The sequence below is a fragment of the Vombatus ursinus genome, unplaced genomic scaffold (assembly GCF_900497805.2).
Source record: "Vombatus ursinus unplaced genomic scaffold, bare-nosed wombat genome assembly UNPS02009205.1, whole genome shotgun sequence".
NCBI classification, from domain to species: Eukaryota; Metazoa; Chordata; class Mammalia; order Diprotodontia; family Vombatidae; genus Vombatus; species Vombatus ursinus.
Window position 1 is genome coordinate 22,862,059 of NW_020948983.1, and position 25,849 is coordinate 22,887,907.

General features: G+C 38.2%; 1 protein-coding gene across 4 annotated transcripts in view; it reads left to right on the top strand.

Moving 5' to 3' along the window:
• The window catches only part of ADAMTSL3 (ADAMTS like 3), a 578,319-nt gene that overhangs the window by 250,094 nt on the left and 302,376 nt on the right, over positions 1-25,849 (top strand). For all 4 annotated transcript variants that reach the window (XM_027851959.1, XM_027851956.1, XM_027851957.1 and 1 more), the window contains exon 5: positions 12,937-12,982. In XM_027851959.1, the coding sequence (XP_027707760.1) occupies positions 12,937-12,982 (46 nt within the window). The remainder of the gene's footprint in view (positions 1-12,936; positions 12,983-25,849) is intronic.

Genomic DNA, 25,849 nt, shown 5'->3' on the forward strand with positions numbered 1-25,849 from the left:
CAGTGATGTGGAGGTGGTAAATGGAGGGGGATCCAAGGAAGAGAGGGACAAGGGAAGGGGAGCAAAAGGACAAGAGGGTGCAAGGGGGGATTCAAGAACAGATGAAAGCTTTGAACTGAAGTGGCTAATTCTTGATGTGAGGTGGGAGAAGAAAGAAAGTATAGTCAGAGCAGGGGTGATGGCCTAAGAGAGTACCAAAGGATAAAGACAATGGGGGTCTCGATGGCAGCAAAAAACAGGTGCAGGAAGGTGAAGCAAGGGAAAAGGTAGAATGAGTCTGGGCTCAGCCAGGGCCTACTGCATGCAAGTGGATGTCTCTGCCTTCTTCCATAGGGTGACTGATGTAGGGGAGGGAGGCCACAGTCCTTCAACTAGCAGAGGGCACAGGTTTGGAGCCTTAAAATAAGGGAATGGCTTCCTGGACTTGACGTCAGAAGTTTGAGGGTTGAATCCCAGCTCTTATATTGCTAGCTGTGTGAACCTGGGAAAGTCATAATAGAATCCAATTTGATAAGCATTTATTTAAATATCTATAAGGCAAAACAAAAACAAAACCAGTTCTAGGCATTGAGGAGCTTCAGTTTCATTAGAGATTGGAGGGTGGGGATGGGAATAAAACACTTTAACAGATAAGTCAGTACCAAACTATAATGAGGGAGAAAAGACGGCCAAATGGGGGGAATTGGGAAAGGTTTCCTGTAGGAGTGCCGTCTGAGCTGTGCCTTGAAGGAAGCTAAGGATTCTAAGAGGCAAAGGTCAGAAGAGTGCATTTCAGGGAAGGTTGTTCACTTCTTTTCAGTCATGTCTGACTTTTTGTGACCCCATTTGGGATTTTTTTTGGCAAAGATACTGGATTGGTTTGCCATTTCCTTCTCCAGCTTATTTGATAGATGAGGAAACTAAGGCAAACAGGGTGAAAGTGACTTGCCCAGGATCACAGAGCTAGTAATTGTCTGAGGTGGGTTTGAACTCATGTCTTCCTGACTCTAGGTCCAGCATTCTATCCACTGTGTCACCTAGCTGCCCTTTAGGAAAGGTGGAACAGCCTAATGAAGGGAAGGTGACAGTATATGGAATTGAAAGTTTGGAGAACACCAAGTAGGTCCAGTCTGGCTGGAATACAAAGTTTATGAGAGAGTATTGCAGAAAAATTCTAAAAGGATAAGCTGAGGCAAGAATGGTAAAGATTTTGAAATATCAAGCTAAGGAGTGTCTGCTTTATCTTAGAGGCCATCAGGAGCTGTGGAAAACTAAAGAAAGAAATGAAATGGTTAGACCTATGTTTTGGTGAGATCATTTGGTAGCTGTGTGGAACATGAATTGGGAAGGGGAGAGACGGGAAATGGGGGAATGATTAGGAGGCTGTCAGTTGGTGTGTGTGGGGTGACTGTGAGTGAAGGGGAGGAAATAGATGAGACAGTTGTAGAAACACAGTTACTAAGACCTGGTAACTGAATGGATATGACCAGGACAGGGGTAAGGGAGATTGAAGAGTCAGGGTAATCCAAGTGAATCTGGGTGACTGGAGAGCTGGTGGTACCCTTAATAGTAACAGAGAAATTGAAATAAGGGAGAGTTGAGAGAGGGTCAGCCATGGGTTACATTCTAGACATGCTGAATTTGAGGTGCCATTGGGACATCCAAGTGGAAAGGTACAGCAGGCTGCTGATGGTGTGAATTTTCAGTACAACACCAACTTTTGAAAGTGTTACTTTATTGAGCCTCCTGAAGGAGGCTTGAAGAGACCAGAAAAGATTGGAACAGCTTCTGTGTGGAGATCAAGAGAGAGATTAGGCTTGCACCTGCATAGAAATGATAGCTGATGTTAGCAAGGGGTATAGAAAATGAGAAAAGTCATGGAATCAGTTTTGAAGTTAGCCAGGGTTAGGGGGTAAGTGATGGATAGAGCTGATCAAACAAAGCAGTTTCATGAAGAATGATCAGACATGTAGGAAAACTGAGGAGAAAACTAGGTTGGGAGGAGAGGGCAGAGAAAAGGCCTTTTTATTTAACAATTAAAGAATCTTTAGTTATCTTGGAGAAAGCAGCTTCAATGGAGTGTTAGAGTCAATAGAAAGACTGCAAGGATTTGAGAAGTGAGAGATGAGAAAGGCAACCACATAGATAACTTTTCCCCTTTGTAATTTGACGGCGAAAGGTTATAGCTTAATAGCTTGAGAGTCTGACAAGGTTAAATGATTTTTTGAAGTTTGTGAGAGACTTTTTTTGCAAGTAAATGATGTTGGTTGGTTGGTTTTGTACATAAGAAATAGAAGATGAATTAGTGGATAAGAAGGTATTGAAAACAAATTATAGAGGATGATCAAAGGGGCACATTCCTTTAGGTGATATGAGGGGATATAGTCAAATGCATAAGTAGAATTACAGGCTTAGGTCTAGAAGAGGTCTTAGCAGTGACCTAGTCCAATCTGGTAATTTTAGTGCTGGGAAGAGTAAGTCCCAGAAAGGTTAAGTTGGATGGTCAAATTCACAGAAGCACTAAATGGCAAAGGTGGGATTATAGATTGTCTCACTCCAAAATCAGTGCAATTTCCAGTGCATCATGCCTTGGCAAAAAAAAAAAAAAAAATTCCTGGAAAAAAAAAAGAACCATTCCTGGTCAGAGACTGCAGCAAAGATGAAAAAAAAAATTGGAAATGTGAAGGGTATAATGGGGGAAAGAATAGGACTAGAGGGAGAACAGAAAATGGAGAACATAGGAGAAGTGGGAGTTCAAATGGCTGGGAAGTAAGAAGGAGGTTCCTCTTTCTTCCTTCTTTCACTGAAAGAGGGAACCAAGGAGTTCCCTTTTTCAGGAGGGAAAGGTTAGGAGGCTTGAGGAGATAAGAAATTTGAAACCATTCCTATGAAGAGTAAGAGTGGTCCCAAAAGGATAAAAGTATTGAGGTCCAGAGAGATGAAGTAAAATAAAGATAATATTTTGATCTATCTACCTCACACAATTGTTATGAGATTATGATGTATATTGCCTTAGAATTTACAAACCACTTCATGCCCATTACCTATGGACTACTGAAGTAATATGTATGAGCGTACTTTGTAAATTCTAAAGCAATATAGAAATATATGTTATTATAATTATTAAAACATCTAGTATCTAAATCTTATCATTATAATTAAGTAAAGAGAGGAGCCACATCACAAAATAAGCACAGGTCAGGAGACCTAGATTTAAATCTCAGCTCTGCCATTTACTGCTTGTGTGACTTTGAGCCAGTCACAGCCTCTCTGGGCCTCACTTACCTCACCTACAAAACTAGGGTTTTGGATTAGATGGATAAGAATGATTCTAGGTCTGACATTCTAAGAATTTAAAGAGATTTGAGAGCAGAGGGGTGGTGGGTGGAATACAATAGGAATAACCTGCCTAGTTGTTTGGCTTATGTACTATGGATGGGGTATGTGGGATGTTCTTGGAGGACTAGCACCTCTGGTGTGAGGGCTCATTGAGCCCTTTTTAGGGCTGCTTATCCACCTTTGGTGTCCACCTGTTACCAGCTCTCACCTGTGGCTCCATGAAGCTGTAGCATACACAGCAGCCACACTCCAATGAAACTGTCTTGGGCTAAACTTGAGAAGATGAACTAAACCAGATTGAGGGTAACCAACAGGCCTCCAACCTGTTGGTGAGTTAGTGAGGTGTCTGCCCCAAGTATGCGAAGACTTCTCCCGTTGGAATGGGTGGATGAGTACAGTATGTTCCAGTAGCCGTGAATTGGGTGCTGTGGGGTGCTTAGAGCATGGTCAGACGTCAGAGACATCCTGGGCCATCACCAGTTGTCTTGACTTTGGTCTTGCCACTGGACTTCAATGACTCTGGCTGACAATTTTGTACAACTCCTCCTCTCTTGAATCCAATTCATGTGCAAGTCAAGACATGTGATGTCATTGGGCCTCTTTGAAATGAAGGATAAACAACAAACAACAACGTGTAATATAGATAGCTCTCTAACATAGAAAAACTGGTCTACATGGAATGTGGACTTTTATTTAGATAGGTAGTATCTGAGACTTGGCCATCCTGACTCTGGAGAGGCACCTGGAGTTGGAGTCAGGAAAACTTGAATTCAAATCTGGCCTCACACACTTATTAGCTGTGTGACCCTGGGCAAGTCACTTAATCTAACCCTATTTGCCTCAGTTTCCCCATCTGTAAAATTGGGAGTAGTAATAGCACTTACCTCTCAGGATTGTTGTGAGGATCAAAATAGATAACATGTTCGAGGTGCTTTGCAAACCATAAAGCATGATATAAATGATAGCTATATTTTTATTTCTTTCTTTGTTGTGAAGTAGGAGGTGAATCGTGGCTTCTTCATTTAACCCCCACTAAAGAGAATATATTTTAGATGTGTAAAATTAATAGCTTACTGTCCAGGCACTGCTTTTGGAGAATGATCAATGAGTTTCTTATCAGTTGTTGGGTAAAGGCAGCAGGGTCCATGGTATTGCATAAGGCAAGAATGGACCCTTGTGACTTATTAGTAAGGAAATTTATTTTTCAGGTCGTTGTTGAAATTGGTTTTTTAGTCATGTCTGACTCTTTATGATCCCATTTGAGGTTTGGTTTTTTTTTTTGGCAAAGATACTGGAGTGGTTTATCATTCCTTCTCCAGCTCGTTTTACAGATGAGGAAATTGAGGCAAATCAGGTTGAGTGACTTGCCCAAAGTCACACTGCTAGTGAGGTCTTCCAGACTTCAGGCCCAGCACTATCTTCATTGAGCCACCTAGGTGCCCATTTTTTTTCCTTTGGGTAGCTGTTGGATTAAATATCATCTAAGACCCTTTCCAACTCTCAAGTCCATGATTCCATGACCTCTTCTTCTGAGGTGAACTCATCTAAGCCTCAGACTCAGGACACTTACCTATTCCTTCTGAAACTATATAAAAGCTCTTCAGAAACCATAAAGTATTCTACAAATGGAAGGTATTATCATCATCATCATCATCATCATAAAACAGAAGTGTGGTCTGGTGGTTAGAACAAAGACCAAGAATGAAGAGGTTTGGGTCCAGGGCCTGGCTTACTCAGAAACATTCTGAAAGCACTTTGGCAGCTCTCCCTGCCTCACTGGGTCTCAGCTTTGTAAAAGAAGGCCTCCTTTCTGCCTGGGTAGGTTGTTGTACATATTTGCCTAGAGTCAGAGACTACTAGAAATAATTGGGCAGGATGAGCCCTTAATAAGCCACAGTGCCTAGCTCTCGACCTTTAGATATGGTCATACTTAAATTATTCCAGACCCATTCCAGTGCTTAACAACCCTCCCTGTAAGTCTGGGAAGTACTTTGAGATGTTGAAAAGAAACCCAGAGTAGTATCACTTACTTCTTTTGGAAATCTTAGGGCTGCTTTCTATCCCTGAACAGCCTCGGAGACTTATAAAGCCTTTATAAATCTTGAACCCTTGTGGTCAATCCCTTCTGGAAGAAGGGTACTGCTTGGGAAATTATATTCAAAACAAAGACATCCTAGAACTTTAGAGAGTTTGTGTGTGCCTCTCTTTAAATTCAACATTCGGGGAATTTGGGTAGATGTAATTTTCACTTGTTAATTTCTTTGTGAATTGTTATTTTAAAAATTCAATTACATTTAATACCTTTTGGCGAGTTTGTGCTTTGTACAGTAAGCCAGCCAAAAAATCCCTTTCTCTTGAAGAACTTGTAACATGATACTCTAGGCAAGTACCAGCAATGAAAAATACAAGGCTTAAGTTAGCTATTATTTTAGAAGTTAATATCTTTTTCTTCTACAAAATATACACTAGATCTTTAATACACTAATATTTGAGTCAAGGTATACTACCAGTATACTAGCAATTGTGAAGTGACCGCTATAAATTGCAGCAGTATAAACTCCAGAGCAATTTTATTAATATTTTTAATATATTCCCATGTGGAGACAACATATGTTTTCTATGCACTGATAAATTTATGGTTTCAGAAGTATTCTATATCAGGTTATTATGATTGTTGTAATGAGTAGGAAGTACATAGTTGTGAAACAACATTTTCAGATTCTCATATGCTCTAAGAATCATTAACTTTCACAGTCGTTGGAATGAAATTAAAAATTTGAAGGCAGTACTTTTGTATTTTGGCTACCATGGGTCAAGGGAGTTATTTCTAGAGTAAGCTGGCAAATTCCTGTATGGGAAATTTAGGCTCTTGTGTTCTTAGCTTTTAAATAACTTGCATTTAATTTTGTGCCTGGTTCATAAAATGGTTATTTATGTACATGTTAAGAGACTATAGCATAAGCTTGCCATATCAAGTGAGGCCAGCCAAAGGATTGACTAAGTGTTGAATTTGAAAAAGCCTCTGTTTAAACATAAGCAAAATGAAGTAGTGAAGAAGAAGAAATCTTCCAGAAAACTTAAGGATAGGAAGAAAAACTCTTTCTATTGAACCAAATTTAAACGGCTGATGAGCACCCCAATATACCTACTGAGGCTTACATTGAATAAATTTATTGTATGATTCGTTGTAGAATTTGCTGAACTCTACCTCTCTTTGTTAGAATTTGAGCAGTATTTGTTTTAGTAATGAAGCATTGCTTGTAGTTTCACTTGGTCAAATTCAGGACTCAACCTGTTTTATTTTTTCTTTCTCTACTCTTTTGCTTATAATCAGGACAAGCTGTCACTAAGTGATTGATGGTGCCTGAGTTATAGTCATGTGGTCCAATTAATAAGCTTTTGTCAAAGGCGTACATTTATCTGAGAGATTAGCACCATCTTCCTTTAAAAAAGTAATACACTAAGTTATTATTTATTAAAGTAACTAAACTCAAAGCTATATAATCACTTTGTGAAGAAAACTCTGACACAATTTAGTACTTTTCTCACTTTTAGCTAGTGTGCTAATTGCCTATTCTCATTCTCATAAAACTTAAGCAGACTACTTTCTTGCAAATTATCATGATTCTATTAATTTAGAACTGGTGGAACCTTTAAAGGACCTGTAGAATTTCAGTTCAGTAGGGAGTCAAATGTCCTTGCATTTCAAAACCATCATGTGCCAACAGCTTTCTAGTTCTAGAGAAAATATCCTTTTCTAACTGTTCTGAACTTATAAGAGGACTTTGATTTGCATTTTCTCTTTTATTTTACTTTTCTCCAAACACAAGAGACTGAGTGTTTGACATTGTTACACATTGATATCTGCTTTCTTTTCAATTGGAAAGGAGAATTTTCAGAGAGAATGAGAGAAAAAGGAAGAGGAGGAATAAAGAAAGGAAGAGGGGAGAAAGAGCAAATTTAATTATTAAAAGTCTAGCTGTATTCCTTGAAATTTGTATGCAATGATTACTTCTAATGCAACTTCAAATGAAGTTGTAGCTATTGACCATATTACACGCTGGATCAAATACAAATTGCAGAGAGCTCTACAGTTTTAAAAACCTTATATATCCATCAGGACAAAATATTGTAAAACAACAGTTTAAACATTTAACAGGTTTTTAAAGCAGTTAAGCCAAGGTGCTTTCATCACAGTTATCCAAAAAAGTAACTAGATTTTTGTGACTTGTTACCTTACAAGAGGATGTTTTACAGGGTATTTTTGTCTTTGGATGAATAAAGAGGCTGGTTGCTTCAGCAATGAATGAAATCCATTTGATACAGCTAGATAATACAGATCTTCTCTGAAGAGAACTAAGCACTTTGCTTTCTGGATGACTATGATACAGGATTTAGAGTCAGAAGATGGATTTGAATTCTAAATCTGCTATTTACTTGGACTGCTAATTTAAACCTTTCTAGATTCTAGTTTCATCACCTGTAAAATGGGCAGATTGGAATTTTAAGGTCCTTTCCAGCTCTGCATCCTGTAATCTATGACCTAGACTGAAGCAGAATAAACTTAGTTTACTAGGTTTAAAGTAGCATGCAATTACAGTTATCTCTTCCACATTGCAGGGGTTAGGGACTCTGTGACCCAGTGATCTGGAAAATCCATGGAAAAATTTTTGGCTTTCCCTTCATACCAGAGAAGTCTGAATTTTTTCTTTTTCTTTTATGGGGAAGTTTACAGCATTAAAATATAAAATATGTTGACATTATACAATGATATATATATATATATATATAATGCATTTTTTAGTTTCTAAACTTTTTCTGTGTCATCTGCTGGCCTTCATGAGTTATCTGTGGCTTCTGCAAAACTCCTTCAAAAATCCCATTTAATTTCATATGCCGACCTGAAATATATCAAAATCACAATGGGGAAAGTCATGATATGGAAGGCATAACTGTATATAGCACTCTAAGGATGGCAAAGTTCTTTACTTGTTATTTTATTTGATCCTCATAACAACCCTATGAAATATAGATGATATCCATTTTAGAGATGAGGAAACTGTCCATGGTCACACAGCTTATAAATGCCTGTGATGGGATTTGAACTTAGGTATTTCATATTTCCAAGTCCAGATCATTTCTGATGAAAATTATTGAAGCTCTACATTTGGCCTCTGCTCAAGTTGAAGATGTAATATGAGGGACAATATATCTGCAGTGTATGTTGGCGTAACATTTCCTTTGTTCTTGACAGGTAATGTAAATAAGATGTAGATTTTCAGGTTTACAACTCACATTGCTTCTGTACTAGAAATAGAGGTTCTGGTAATAAGTTATGACTCTTAGATTTGCTTGCTTATCTCTTCTAGAGAGACAATGGAAGGCAAGTGAATGTTAAAGTCCAAGAGAGAATTAAGGAAAGAGAAGAATAAAGGAGTAAATTTATGAGAATCTGTAATCCAAGAAATCCTAATAGAAGAAGATTGAGGAATAGTTAAAACTTTTGTTTATACATTTTGTCATTGTTGTTGAGTTGTTTCAGTCATGTCTGACTCTTTGTGACCCCATTTGGGTTTTTCTTGGCAAAGATACTAGAATGGTTTGCCATTTCCTTCTCCAGATCATTTTACAGATGAGGAAACTTAGGCAAACAAGGTTAAGTGACTTGCCCAGGGTCACACAGCTAGTAAACGTTTGAGACTAGATTTGAACCCAAGTCTTTCTGACTCCAGGCCAGGTGCTCTATCCATTGTGCCACCTGGCTATGCTGGTTTATATATTTAACATCTATTAAATTCCCAAAGATAGTTGTGGTGGTGTCATCCCTAAACATGTAATTAACTGGATACACCTGAAATACACTAGGGTTAATCCTGAGATAGACTGGATTTGTTTTTAGAAATCCCTCAGAACTGTGGTCATTATAAAAAAGTCAACTTATTAATTTAAGAGAGAATTTGCAAGGAAACATATCAAATTCAAAAAACACCCGGAGCTTCATTATAACATGTCCTACTATAGCAAGATTCTCACCTTACTGCAAAACCATCTTGGGGCCTATTCAGGGAGTTTTGTTACCAGGTGGTTCTTTCAGTGCCGGTCTCACCTATTACACAGATTGTCAGCATATAGAACGGGTAGGGGAAAGAGGGAGGTGGAGGTGTATATAGGAATTTGTTGGTTAAAAATGAGGACAGATATCTTTGAATTTCAATTGTTTTCAATTGTCGGATCAGTTTGTGAAACCTACTTTATATTTCCTTGTTTAAAGTAATATTTTGACGTAAACTTGATGTGACAACAGAAGAGGAGGAGTTTTTGCCAGCTGGAATAAACCTTCAAAATCCTGCCCTGACATAAGCCCCACTTTCCTCTTGAAACCTTCCCTGTTGTCTCTCCCCTTTTCCCCCTTAGTCCTCTGACCAGCTCTGGCCTCTGTCTCCTCTGAACTCTAATAGTGGGGTGATGAATTGAGGGAGCCTTAGAGTCAGGGTGTTGTGGTTTCAAAATCCACCTTGGACACATCCTGGCTGGGTGAGTCTGGTCAAGTCAGTTACCTTCTCTGCGCCTCCAAGTCACTTCTCTAAATCTCAGTGACGGAACAGTTGCCCACATGAGGAGAGGGAGCTTCTTTGTATGGGATCTCCCTTTGTGGCTGAAGTCACAGGTCAAGGCTTCCCCTTCCACTCCCCCAAAACAGACAAAAAATATGGCACTTAACTTCTCCTGCTTTGTATTGTCTCTGTATTTACATGTCTTATATCACCCAGTAAACTGTAAGCTCTCTGAGGTTAAGGATCATTCCTTTGACATTTTTGTGCCTCTCTGAGTCATAGAGCTATGCCAGACAGACAGAAGGGCCTTATTAATTTTTTTTTTGGAGTGAATGAATAACATCCTTCCCACTCGTCCACCCCCAAGTTCTCCCTGTTAGTTGACTGGCGTGTCTTTCCATATACTCCAGACTAACAAATATTTAAAATTATTTGAAATTGTGAAGAATTTTAAATGAGCAAAATGGGATTTAAGACAGAAAACTGTTCCAGCCCCTCCCAAACAAGCAGACTCGTGGTTTCCTTCGACCTTGGGTTTTCCCTGGTGAAAGCAGGGCTCTCTGAGAAGTGTTTGGCCAGCCGTCAAAGGAAAGGGAGAAGCCAAAGAGGACAACCACTCACTGCTCATTCCCACTAAAGAGGAAGGAAAGAAATAAAAGCTTGGCCACATCACCCCCTTCTAGACAAGGTTTACGTCATAATGAGTGACATTTTAGAGCATGCACAGAGGCAGAGAGAGACCTCAGACTCCTTGAATTCCCTTAAAACAGGGTTTCTTAACCTTTGTTGTGATATGGATCTCTTTGGGGTCTGGTGAAGCTAAGAGCCCCTTCTCATAAAGATGTTTTTAAATGCATTTAATAAAATTCATAGGATTACAAAAGAAACCAATAGATTGAAATACAGTTATCAAAATACAGGGAAAACAACCCAGTAGTTCACAGGCCCAAAGTTAAGAATTTTTGCCAAAAGAATTATAGGATCATTCTGTCCAAGACATTTGAGACAAAGGAAACTCTGCGGGGAGCAAAGGTCTTAGGGGACACAGGTAATAGAATATATTCTATTTTTGAAAGACCTTGGTGGAGGTGAGATGTGTGGAAATAGGTAAGATTTGTCTAATGCCATCCATAATCAGACCTTCTTTGGTTGTCGCCATGAAGGAAACTTCATATTTATTTTGTCCTGAATAGTATCTCCTGCCTCCACTTAATCTTACCCATTATGGTAAGTTGGTGGCTGTGTGTTTTTGAAGGTTATATCAATCAGAAGAGAGTGAGTTCTGATAGGCCTTACACAGATTGGAGAGGTTTTAAGAATGGACCCAATGACTAGTGGTTGCTCTAAGATCAGAACGGCTTATTGGCAAAAGACTACCACCAGTAAGGAATTTTTTGCCCAAGTAACTCATGATAAAAGCCTGCAAGCTCCCTGAGGGCAAGTTTTTGCCTTTGTATTCCCAGCCTGCACCAAAGGACCTTGCATATGCTTATTGAATGGTGCGTTGCATGTAGTAGTAGGCACTTAATAAATGCTTGTTGAATTGACTCAAAATTAAATCATCTACTAAATTAGGGAAAGGCTATAATTTGTCTTAATGGAGGGCATATCCATATCAGAGAAGTCATGGATGTTCTGCAGTGTGGGGAAGAAAGTAAAGTTGGAGACTGAGAGTCAGGCAAGCCTGGGTTCATAGCACACCTAAGAAATTTAGTAGTTGTGTGAACCTAGGAAATCACAACCTCTTTTAGCATTAATCTTGTTAAACTGGACTTAGTAATAGCACCTAACTTGTTGGAGGATCAGGAGGCTTGCAAACCTTTAAGTACTAGATGAGTGTGAACAATTATTATTATTGTTAATGACTACGACATATAGTACTTATAATAATATTGAATTATATAATAATCTAAGACTTATAATAATATTAAAATAAAATCTCTTCATGAGCATAATTTTGTGATAAAAATGTGCTAAATGGACATACTGCTTATGCTATAAGTAAAGAATATGTACAAAGAAATAGTATTGCACATGTGCAACCGAAGAATTTATTATTTATATAACAGATTAATTGGAGAGCAGTTTTTTTGGAGATAAATATAGTAGCTGAAAAATAGATAGAGCATTAAGGTTTAAAGAGTACTACAAATGCATTGTTTAATTTGAATTTGGTTTTGGCCTCCCCAGCTATTAATGCCTTCCCTTCAAAAGATACCTTTCCTAAACTGCATTTATTTTATATAATGAGCTATGTATCCATAATTTCCTCCAATAGAATGTAAGCTCCTTGGGGGCAGGGACAGTTTTTGCTTTTGTATCCCCATTGTATCCCCAGTGCTTAAGATAGTGCCTGGCACATAGTAAATGTTTAATAAATGTTTGTTGATTGAATGACAATATTTAAAGGTAAAGTCTTTGAAAAGTGAAGTGAAATGTGCTGGAAAAAATTAAGGTAGGAAATAAGCATTTATTAAGCACCTACTATATGTCAGGTACTGTGCTGAGCACTTTACAAATGTTATCTCATTTGATACTCAGAGCAACCTCAGAGGGTCAGTGCTATTATTATCCCAATTTTATAGTTGAGGATACTGCTTTAGAATTTGTTTAGAGCCATTTTTACAGGTATTTGGAGGGGTTTGGGGGAGAGCTCAAGCAAGTCACTGCTTTTATTCTGCCATCTTGGCTCCACCTCTGTGTAGTTGAGGATACTGAGGTAGACAGAAGTCAAATAACTTGTTCAGGGTCACACAGATACTGTCTGAGGCCTGACTTGAATTCAGGTCTTCTTTGGCTCCAAGTCCAACAGTATCCACTGTGCTACTGGCTCTCTCATATAGAGATAGAAGAGTGTGGTCATAGATTTAGAAGTGAAATAGGCCTTGAAGATCAAGTAGTTCATCAGTATCATTTGAAAGATAAAGAAACTCATGCATAGAAAGATGAAATGACCTGTCCAAGGCCATGTAGGTATAGTTTTTACAGAAAATAATTATCTTGTTTTTACTTGTGGATGATAATGACTTTTATTCAGAAACTTTATCCTCTTTTCTCTACCTAGGAGCTGTGAAGGGCAGAATATTCGATACAAAACCTGCAGCAATAATGTAAGTCTTGTAAAAAAAATTCTAATGAAACTTTAAAAAGACATATTGTTGTGGTATGTATTTAAAAGCTAATGGCGCATAATACTCTTTCCTCACTCTCTTGTTACCCATTTAAAGAGATTTGACTGTTCGCCTAATTGACCACAGATTTAGAATTTGCCCTTCGTGGATGCATGCCTTACTGCCAAATTGGATACAAAATATTTCATGTGAATTACAAGGAAGTTACACATTTGGGGAGAATTCATAGGAAGTTATCCTAAATTGTTCAGCATTAAGATATTTTAAAAAGATGTTTAAGACTTCCTTTTACAATGTTTTAAATCAATAAAGATCAGAAAGGATAAAAGAATATCTGTCCTTCATACAATCTGCTCACCAAAGAGGATCGTTTGACTTCCACTACTTAGATTAAGATGATAATTATGAAAACTCTTCAGTTACTTTCTGTTTAGTCTGGAGTTATGGGGATACCTTCATTCCAAATGAAATTTGCTGATATGAACAGTAAGCCTAGCAGAGTTTGAGTCTATAACAATATGAATTGGAGAAAAAAATTTCAAAACATATGTGTAATAGGCAATGCCACTCATTTTCTTCTTGATAAGTGCTGTTGTTTTTTCCATGAATTCTTTAGAAGTTCTAAAATATCTCCATATTTGGAAATATATCCACATCTGTTCAGGACAAAACCTTGACTAAAGCCACACCTATGTAAGTGTGGTCAAATTAAACCAGATGAAAAAATTCATCCTGGATTGAACTACCTTCTTATAGTGGGCTGGGACATTTTTTCTCTGCCTGGCCACAGAATAGAGTGTTAATAATGAAATGATTTCATAAAATGAAATGTGATTTTTTTCATGATTAAAGAGAACTGAAAGAAAAGGCAAAGAAAATAAATCATCAGGAATCTTTCAGTTTTCTTTGATATCTCCTTAACCAGAAAGAGTCACTTTCCTTAGTTAGGCCCAGAGATCTAGAGACTGCTAAGGTATAAAAGAAGACAGAGAACATTCATTCAGTCATTCAGAGAGCATTTATTAAGTATTTACTATGTGATGGCTACTGTTCTGGGAGCTGGGGATACAAAAACGAAAGTTAAAGTCTCTGCCCTCAAAGAACTTACCTTCAAATAAGGGAACCAATATAAACATATGTTGCTGTTATTAAATGTATACACAATAAATGTAAAGTAACTAAGGGTGAGGGGAAGACCATAATAACTGAGGGAGTATGAGGGAAAGCTTAGAAAGGTGGTAAACGAGCTGACTCTCGAAATCAACTAGGGATTTGACCAATTAGGAGTCCATTGCACTATTGTGCAGACTTTGCTCTAGAATGAGGCAACCCAAGGTAAGTTCTGCTCTTTAATGCTAGTACTATTGAAAAAATAAACATGTAGGATTCTTAGCAATAGATCGTCTTGGCTTCCAGAATCTAATTCTTTCTTTATACCTTGCTGACCTCTTGATTGGAGCCCTTAGGGGCCCCTTGGCTAATTGCCCTAAATCTTGACACAAGACTGTCTTTTGGTGCTGACCTGGCTCGTTTTCAACCACAGCAGTTGCCTTACCAATGCAGTCTTGTTGTTGCTCCACATGTCAGCATAATAGAATCTGAAATTTCCTGTGCTTGAAACCTAGGAAGCTGACAGACCATCCGAAGTCCTACTAGTTTCCTTTTGAGTAGTTTCCAATCAATCAACAAGCATTTACTATGTGCCCTGTAAGGCAGTTAGATGATGCAGTGGATAGAGTGCTGGAACTGAGATCAGGAAGACCTGAGTTCAAATTTGGCCTCAGACACTTACTAGCTGTATGACACTGGAAAGTCACTTAAACCTATTTGCTTCAGTCTCCTCATCTGTAAAATTAGGTGAGGAAGGAAATGGCAAACCATTCCAGTATTTTGCCAATGGAACCCCAAATGGGGTCATGAAAAGTAGGATACAACCAAAAATGACTAAAACAAACAAGTGCCCTGTACTAGGCAGTCGGAATACAAAGACAAAAAAAATGAAAGTCCCTTCCCTCAAGGGACCCTCAAATTAAAATATCCTAAAGGCCATTGGTGGCAAGAAGTCATCTTCATCAAGCCTGGAACTATGAACTCTTTCTACAAGTTATATCTACAACAGTTCAATTTAATTCATTTTTTTTATTTATTGAGTACCTAAGTGGACTAGCATGGTAAGGAATACAAAAGAGGTATATAACACCCTCTCTGGATCACCTACTGGTGCTAGGCACAGTGCTGGGCAAATGGGAAATGAAACCCCCCCAAATGGAATAGTTCTTGCTCTCAAAGAGCTTACAATCTATCCATAATAGTTACATCCATAAAGCTCAATCCAATTCACTGATTATTTGTTGGGTACCTAGATAGCCTAGCATAGTGAGGAATATAAACAGAGTATGTGAAACACAATTCCTGCTCTCAAAGACCTCTTCCTTCTTGTTGAAGAGAGAATAGCTAAGCAAATGTGATTAATAGATATAAAAAGACAATAGGTATTTTGGAGCAACTGCATGTTCTTGAACTGGAGAGTGACATATTGAAAATTATTTTAGAAAGGTCAATTGGATGATAAGATGCAGAGATAGGAGCCACTGACTCTAGAGTCTAGACCCTGGAGAAGTTCTTAACCTTTTTGTGTCCATGGACCCCTTTGGCAGGCTGATGAAGCCAGTAAACCCCTCACAGAATAATGTTAGTAAATGTGTGAAATAAAATACATAGTATTACAATGGAAACCAATTATAGTGAAATATGACTATTAAAATGTTTAAAAAAAACAAGTTTAAGGACACCAGGTTAAGAATCTCTGGGAGAGACAAGGTAGGAGGTCATTATAGTCAAGACGTGGGGTAATAAGTCTTCTAGAGTAACATAGTGAGAGTAGGAATAGAGTGAAAGGAAGGACATATCTCAGAGAAATATTCCAAATGAATGCTTGACAAAAATAGTTACAGATAAGATATAGATGATGATGGATACAGAAAAACATGGATTACTCCTAGGTTTTGATTAGGAGAAAGGTTGATGCCTTCTGTAGAAATGGGAGCATAGAGAAAGTGACTGAGCTTCAAAAGGAAAAAAAAGATTAGTTCTGATTGGGATGGCTTTGATGTGTCATGAAAGTAAAAATATCCTAAACATAATTGGTGACAAGAGATTATCTAAGTCAGGACTGGAGCTATGTATTCCTCTACCTGTAAGCATGGAGATAGTAGTTGATGACATGAAAATGAATGAGTTCAGTGAGGAAGAGATTATAGAGAGAAAAAATAGAGGCCTATATTATTATTAGACCTATATAATATTTAAAGCTTAAGGGACAGAAAAGGAAAAAAAAAGGAGCCATGAGAATAGCAGGGATAGTACCAGACTAGTCCAGCCAAGAGGGGGAGAGTTTTAAAAGAATATGTACTGAAATGCGAAAAGGAGAAACGTGGTCAAGGGGAAATAGGACAGAGTATTTAGAACTTAAGCAGAGCAGTAGAGTCATGGGGATAGAAGCCAGATTATAGTGAGTTAGGAGGAATGGACAATAAGTAAATGAAGGAAAAAAGACATAAAAAAGAAATGAAGACAGTAGTTTGACAGCAGACTCATTCATAATTTAATAGGATGACACTTGGATTAGGTAATAAGAATTAAATGACAAATGAATGGCATGGTATCTGGTATGGAGGAGTTTATGGTATAGTGGGTGAAATCATACATAAGAATAATAGCTAACATTTATATAGCCCTTTAATGTTTGCAACGAACTTAACATATGTTATCTCGTTTGATCAGAACAGCCTTGTAAAGTGGGTGCCATTTGTTTTCTATTTCCATTTTATGGATGAGGAAGCTTAAGCTGAGAGAAGTTAAAGTAAGTCAGTCAACAAACATTTAATAAGTGTCTGCTATGTGCCAGGCATGATAAGAAGGTCTGGGGATACAAAAAGAGGCAAAAGATAGTCCTTGCCCTTAAAGAACGCACACTCTAACAGAAGAGACAGCAAGCAAACCAATATATATACCAACAAGCTATATGCAGCATAAGTAGGAGGTAAATAAGAAAGAGAAGGCACCAAAATTAAGAGAGGTTGGGAAAGGTTTCTTATGGAAGAAGGGATTTTAGTTGTGACTTGAAGGAAGCCAGAGAAGCCAGTAAGTAGAGAGGAGGAGGGATAGCATTCCAAGCATGGGACAGTCAGAGAAAGTGCTCAGAGCCAAGAGATGGGGTCTCTTACCAGTGGACCAGCAAGGAGACCAGTGCCACTAGAACAAAGAATATAGTAAGGAATAAGATATAAGTAGATGAAAGATAATGGGAGTGGGGGTGGAGCTAGGTTGGGAAGAGCTTGAATGCCAAAAAGGATTTTGTATTCAATGTCTGAGGTGATTGGGAATCACTGGAATTTATTGAGTGGGGGGGGGGGTCATGTGGTCAAACCTGTGCTTTAGGAAAAATCAGTTTGGTGGCTACATGGAGGATGGATTGGAGAGGGGAGAGGTTAAAATCAGGCAGATCCACCAGCGGGCTACTGCAGTAGTCCAAGCATGCGGTGTTGATGACTTGTACCAGATTGGTGGCAGTGTCAGAGGAGAGAAGAAGGTGTGTTTGAGAGATGTTGCATAGGTGAAATCAACTGGTCTTGGAAACAGATTAGACGTGGAGGGTGAGAGATAGTGAGGAATTGAGGATGACACGTGGATCTCAAGACTAGGGGACTGGCGGATGGTAGTGCCCTCAATAGTAATAGGGAAGTTTGGAGGAGAGGACAAATTTTGAGAGAAAGATAATGAGTTAAGTTTTGGACATGTTGAGTTTAAGATGTTGGCTAGACCTCCAGTTTGATATGTCTGAAAGACAGTTGGAAAGGCAAGAATTGAGGTCAGCAGAGAGGTTAGGGCAGGATAGATAGATTTGAGAATCATCAGCATAGAGATTATCATTAAATCCAGGGGAGATTACCAAGTGGAATAGTATAGAGGGAGAAGAGAAGAATGTCCAGGACAGAGCCCTATAAGACACCTATGGTTAGAAGGCATGACCTGGATGAAGATCTGTCAAAGGAGACTGAGGTCAAGTGCTTGCCCAGGCTCACACAGCTAAGTGTCTGAGGCAGGATTCAAATTCAAATCTTCTTCACTCAAAGTTATGCACTCTAATTTGAATTTTATTTAGTAGGTGTATGGGAATCTTCAGAGATTTGGTGCCAGACGTGATAGAACTTCACATTAGAAAGGTTACTTTGACAGGAATATGAAAGAGGGAGATTGGGAGCTGTCCTCTATCAAAGGCTTCAGTGGCAGTTGAAAAGTCATGAAGGCCTGATCAGGGTGGTAGCAGTAGGGATAGAAAAGAAAGATAGGTGTGTGAGATGAAGGAGATCTAAACATGTTTGAAGGCAGAATGGATAAAGACAGAGGAGAGGAAGAGATTGTTTCTCCGCATTTCTGATGTGCTTTTGGGTAGAATTTATTAAGGACCCATTTTGTGCCAGGCATCATGCTAAAGTCTGATGATGTAAAGGCTCTGAAACAGTTCCCACATGTAAGGAGGTTATATTCTATCTAGAGAGATAACATGCATGTAAGTATACTTACAATAGATACAAGGTAATTTGGGAATATGAGTGGGAGGAGAAACTAGGAGCTAATGGGGATTGAGAAGGGCTTCATTTAGAAGGTGGTGCTCAAAGTTTTGAAAGAAACAAGAGATTCTAAAAGACAGAGATGGGGAGGCATCAGGGACCACCAGTACAAAGATACAATGGGAGCTGGAGAGTGTCATGTGTGAGGAACAGCATGAAGGTTGGTTTGATGTCTGGACTGTAGAGTACAGGAGAATGAGTAATATTTAATATTGTTGGAAAGATAGTTTCAGGTGAGGTTGTAAAGGGGTTTAAAAACCAATCAGGGGGACAGCTGGGTGGTGCAGTAGATAGAGCACCTGCCCTGGGGTCAGGAGGACCTGAGTTCAAATATGGCCCCAGACCAGACATTTGACACTTTACTAGCTGTGTGACCCTGGACAAGTCACTTAACCCCAATTGCCAAAAAAAAAAAAGCCAACCAGAGGAATTTATATTCCATTCTATTGATAAGAGAGCCATCAGAATTTACTGAGTGGGAGAGTGACATGGGCATACCTGTATGGAGGACAGATTGTAATGGGATGAGACTTAAATCAAGGAGACCAGTTAAAAAGCTATTGCAAATTCATATAGAAACGGGAACCACTAACCAACCCCATACATCAGGATCCCTAAGGGATGCATAGACTTAGACAACCACATATTAGTATTTGTTGTTGTTGTTTAGTCATTTCAGTCATTAACAACTCTTCGTGACCCCATTTGGGATTTTCTTGGCAAAGATCCTGGAGTGGTTTGCCGTTTCCTTTGCTGTCACATTTTACAGATGAGGAGACTGAGGCAGGGTTAAGTGACTTGCCCAGGGTCACACAGCCTAATAAGTGTCTGAGGTCAGATTTGAACTCACAAAGATGAGTCCTCCTGATTCCAGGCCTGGCAGTGTATCCACTGTCACCTTGCTGTCCCATATTAGTATTATTTGTTTTATTGTGTTTTATTCATTTTGTTAAATGTTTCCCATTTACACTTTAATCTGGTTTGGGCCTCGCTTGGGAGTGTTATGGGCTGCATATGATTAGTGACAGGTTTGACTCTTCTGGTCTAGGTAAAAGGTAATGAGGGCCTGGTGGTCGTGTGAGTGGAGAGAAGGGGATAGATATGAGAGATGTGGTAGAGGTAGAAACAACTAGATTTGACTATAATTGATAAGTGGGATGGTGAAAAAGACTGAGGAATTGAGGATGACTCTGGTTGTAGACCGAGGGAATTAGAAACATGGTGGTACTTTTGACAGAAATAGGGAAGTTTGGAAGAAGAGAAGAAACGGGGAAAAGATAATGAGTTCTGCTTTTGTTGTGTTGGTTTTAAGAGGTCTATGGGACATCCAGTTTGAAATACCCAGTAGTTAAGTTGGTAATGCACAACTGAAGCTCAAGAAAGAGACTAAATCTGAAACTTTGAAAGGAAACAGCATTTACTTTTGTCATATATAACTACAATCTCATTGCTATGGATGTCAATGGGGCTCTTGTACACCTGAATGATGTACATGAAAAGAAAGGTGGGAGAAGTATGCTAAAACTTGTATTAGGAGCCATTCAAATTTGTTTGTTCAGTTTCAAATGCATGAATTAGACTATAGCAAATATAACTGATGTGGGTTTTTAGTGACTTTATTTTAAGAATATGACATTCTTCTTAAAATATACAAAGCCAAGAGATTCTTCATTATTGTGTATGTTACATATACCAGCATGGCCTAGTAGAAAGCACACACTTGACTTGGACTCAGGACATCTGAATTCTAGGTGCTTAATTACCTCTTTGCTTCTCAGTTTACTCATCTATAAAGTAAAAGTGTTAAAGTAGTTGATCTTCCAAGGCCCCTTTCAGGTCCAAGTCTTATGAACCTTTGATATTCCATTAATTTTGTGTGACCTTGAAAAAGTTATTTTCCTGGTCAGGCCATCAATTTCATCATCTGTAGATTGATGGTGTTGGATTAGGGCCATGCTTCCCAGACTGTTCCATGGAGCCTTGGTATACTGTGAATAGGGATTCTGAAGAAATTTGGAGGTTAGTGATACGTTCCCATGCAACATTAAATGTAAAATTATATATTTATACAAAATGCTTATAATGTGCAACAATTTCTTGGTATGAAAATAAGCTTAATTTTCTTTATATTGCTCCCAAACTTCTCCAACCCCATTTATCCTGGCGTTGTTCCAGACCCCAAGACTCCTCAGGCCTATATTTATGGGTTTCATCAATATATTTCAAGTTCCAAAGCTTTATGTGGCCAAATTAGTTTGAGAAACACTGGATTCTAAGGTCTCTTCAGGCTTTAACATACTATGATCCTCTATGATTCCATTAACATACTTAGAGGAACAGTCAATCAAACTGCAATATGTAAATCCTCTTTTTCCCCTCTCCCTCTACAGGAAATATTTTGTGGTCCGTTTGCGCAACCACAAGTTAAAGCTGTAGGTACTATTTGCGATTTAAAAGTGTATGAAGTAAAGGTCTTCAATAAGAGTTGACAGTTTGTGTTATACAATTTTTAAAAGGAATTTTCAGAGGTCAAGAAATTGGTCATTAAAATGCATAAATTTTACTCAAATATATTTAAAGACCAGCAGTACTTGTCAAGCTATGTAAGTCTCTTCAGCTTGAAAACCGGGTGTATTTCATCTTGTATCCTGCATATGTAAGGCTTGTTTGAACCCCTTGAAAGATGCTGGCTGTTTTTGTATAGCCTTGTACAAGTGGTGTCAGGAATGGACTGTCTGTAAATGTCATTTTGCTGTGTGATCCATGCTGCCTCTGAAGCTTATATCAAGTACACATGAAGCACGACTTCATATGTCACTTCTGTGAAAAGAACAAGAGTCATTTGACCATGAAATTGGTTTCATCTGGATTTGTAATCGAATAGCAGGAGGTTCAACAAGTTTTAGCAAAGTAGTTCTCGGCACAATATTTCAGGCAGAAATGTGTAACTCAAAGTTTCCATAAATGAAAAGCATGTGAGTTTTTAATCTGCGATTGACCTTTTTAATTTTGTGGGTTTTTTTGAAACCACAATTGTCTTGGCAGTGATTTTATTTAAAAGGCAGGCATTTCATAGGTTTTTGTAAACACTTTGAAAAAACAAACTAAATAAAACATTATATTCTTCATATCTTTCCATTTAAATTTTTCACTCTTCCAAGAGTCCTGTACTGTTTCTTTCCTCAATTCCTTCAATCAGTCAGTCAAGCAATAATCATTTGTTAAGTGCCTACTATGTGCTGGGCACTATGCTTCTCGATGACTGGGAATATGTAGCTTTTCTTTTCTTTTTTTTTCTCTATTCCTCACAGTCTCCAAACACCCTGACATGAACACTGCTCAGTATTATTTGGTAGGCTATTAATGACATTCAGATGCCATGCTGCCGCCCTCTCAAAAGAAACAGAATAAACCATTGTGCAGCAGTTAAGTTTTCTCCTTTTCTATTCCATTTAAAACATTTAGAAGGGGGAAAAAAAGAAAGAAAAAGGAGCCTGACCCTTTTAAGCGAAAGAAGCAAATCTCTGGCAGAGATAAATTTGTAAACTGCTAAAAGTCTGCTATAGTTGTTAGTATGCATAAAATTATATGTCACACAACTAACTTCTTCAAAGGGTAGGGAATTAGGTGGGAGATGTGAATCGCAGAGTGAGAAAAGCCTCTGATTAGAAAAAGACTGTCCCAGGATTAGGATCATTAGTGTAAGGCACTGTGGACATGCCTCTGACATTTCCCCCCTCTTCCCCTGTTAGTGGAGCTTTGTAGAGATGAGAAAAACCATGTGGAGCTAAAACCATGTGCTCCCTATAACCAATAAACATTTATTAAGCATGTACTATGTGTCTGCTACTAGGTCACATGCAAGGCATACAAAAGAAAAATTAAAATCATCTTTGCCATCTAAGAGCCTGCCTTTTGTCAAGGAAGAAGACATCTACATATCTAAATCCACAGTGATTTATTGGGGTGGGTAGGCACTAATAGCTGTGGTTAACACCTCATGTAGAGGATGAACTTTGAAGAAAACTAGTGATGCTAACGCAGCTATGTGGTTCAGTGGTTAGAGCACTGGGTCTGAAGTCAGGAAGACCTGAGGCAAGTCATTTAACCTCTGCCTTAATCCACTGGAGAAGAAAATGGCAAACCACTCCCAGTATCTTTGCCAAGAAAACCCTATGGACTGTATGGCCCATGGGGTCACAACGAGTCAGACATGACTGAACAACTGAACAGCAACAACAACAAATACTGAGAAGCAGGGAGTTCATGCCACACAGGGGAACACAGCCTGTCCAAAGACCAGGAAATGAGAGGTAGAACGTGATATGTGCAAAGCACCAAGAAGGGCCTGTTTGATTGTGCCAAAGAACGCATGTTGGGGCAGTAATGTGCAATGAACCTCCAAAGGTAGGAGGAAGCCAAGCCGTGAAGGGCGTCAAATGCCAGAAAGAGGAGTTTTTAGGTGAGCTTCACAGTTATAGGGTCATTGGCAGTTATTGAGCAGAAGAGACACATGGTTGTGCCAAGAGTCAAACCCAGGCCTTCTGCCTACAACTCCTATGTTCACCATGCTGCCTATTTAGGCTAGTTTTATTAAACAAACAAAAAAAAACAACTTTAAGATTATTCCCTTAAGACTTTATTGTACAGGTACAACTATTTAAAAGGATTATTTAATATTAGTTAAAGTTGATCTTTCCTTTATATAATGATCACCAACCGGTATCAACTTAGTAGGTTTTGAATCTTATAGTATTTTTATTACCCATAGGTCCTTAACTTTTTAATTGTCATTGTGTGAGCATTTTCTTAATTGGCTTCAGGGAACAATCCTTATCTATCAAATTTTTGTTGTTGAGTTGTTTCAGTCATATTGGACTCTTCGTAACCTCATCTGGGTTTTTCTTGGCAAAAATACTGGAGTGGTTTGCCATTTCCTTCTCCAGCTTATTTTACAGATGAGCAAACTGAGGCAGAGTTGTGACTTACTCAGGGTCACACAGCTAGTAAGTGTCTGAAGTCAAATTTGAACTCAGGAAGATGAATCTTCGTGATTCCAGTACCGACTGGTATCCACTGCACCACTTAGCTACCCTATCTAGTAAGTTCCGTCCATCTTAGAAGGAAATTCTATAAAGCAGCAGTCATCAGAACCACTTGATATTGGTTAAAACAATAGAAAAAAGCTCAATGAATCAGACTAGACAAGGGAGAATCAGAAATAATGGAATTCAATAGCCCAATGTTCATTAAACTCAAAAACATAAATTACTTAGGAAACAATTCCTTATTTGATTAAAAACAACTGGGAAAACTAGAAAGCTTTTCTGGAAGAAATAAGGCCTAGACCAACATCTTATCAAATTCCACAAAAAATTCTAAATGGATATGTGACTCTAATATTAAAGATCATACCTTCAAAATTTTTTGAAAAGAATTGGATAATATGCCTTTTACAGCTCCAGGTAGAAGATGTATTCTTAACCAAAAAGGGAACAGAGTTAATTATAAAAGATAAAATTGACCATTTGATTGCATAAAAAGGAACTTCTGCACAAACAAAATTAACACATAAGGGAAGCAGTCAAATGGGAAAGTCAAAAGGGTTTGGTATCCAAGATATATAGACACCTAGCAAATGTGTGGGTGTTAGGTAAAACCTCAGGGTTGTTATGATTTTCATTTCTCTTATTATTAGTGATTTGAAGCATTCTTTCATAGGGTTGTTAATAGTTTGTAATTCTTCTTTTGAGAACTGTTCATATCTTGTGACCACTTGTCTATTGGAAAATGGCTTTTGGTCCAAATGAGCAAATTTGAGAATAGCCAATGTTGGAAGGGTTGTGGCAAGATAAGCCCACTAGTGCACTGTTGTTGGAGCTGTGAATTAATACATCCATTTTGAAACACAGTTTTTAATTATGCAACTAAAGTGACCTTTGAAGCAGAGGCACTACTGGGCATATATCCCAAGAACATTACTGATAAGAAGAAAGTCTTCACATACACCAAAACATTCATACTTGGGCTCTTTTTTAAGTAGCAAAGAATTGGGAAGAAAGTAGATGCCCATCGATTGGGGATTGGGTAAACCAATTGTGGGACACAAATATGATGAAATATAACAGCAGCCTAGTGGTGCAGTGAATAGAGAGCTAGACTTAAAGTCAGGAAAGGCTGAGTTTAAATTAGATCTCAAGAAATTGCTAGCGGTGCAGCCCTGGGCAAGTCACTTAATACCACTTAGCCTCTGTTTCACTGATTCTAAAATGTGGATAATAATAGTACCTACTTCACAGAGTTGTTATGACCTGGCACATAGTAGGTACTTAATACATGCTTGTTTCCTTCCTTCACTTATGTATAGTACTTCCTTATTCAATTATTGTGTTTTCAGTGTTCTTTCTTCCATCAGTGGAAAGAAAGTGCCAAAGGAAAAAAATCATAATGCTAATAACGTACTAGCAATTTAGTCTCAAATCTGCTAGAAACAATATAATTTGACATTAATCTGTATCCAAATCATTTATGTCTTGGAAAGAGATGTAAAAACTGGCATAGTCCCCCATGCTGTCTTACATGACTCTGCTCCGAATCAATTGCAGGTTAACATTTGTAGGAATCTTGAACGAGGAAAAGATAACTTAAAAGTACAGTCTAGATTAATATTCCAGAATCCAGCAACCATATCTCTATCATCCTTCCTCCTGGACCACTCTTTTCAAGGAATTTACAGTCTGTCTTAAGAATCTAAATTGAGTAAAAGGTAGTTTGAGTGCCTCCCCATAAATGGAAGAGAGTACTTCCTATGAGATGGAACAGTTTAATCCCTTCAGGGGACAGAGAGAAGAGATGGCCTTTATATGGGTCATTATCAAGTCATGTATAGGGGGCAATGGGTAAAGTTCTTACCTAGTCAAGAGATATTCTTTACTTAGTTTCTGGTTATCACTTTTAATTCATTCCCCTAATGAAAGGCCCTTTTTTCTTTGGTCCTCACCTATCCCACCCACTTTTCCAAGGGGCTTTTCTCAGGAGTCTGGAAAGACTTTAGAAAAAATATTATTAATAATTACAGAAGAACAAAAATGATATTGTTAATATGTTTCATAATAACAATATTTTTTCATTCTGTAAATATTTATTAAACATTTGTTATATGCAAGGCTGCATACCAAATAGATAATGATGGAAATGCAAAGGTGAATAATAT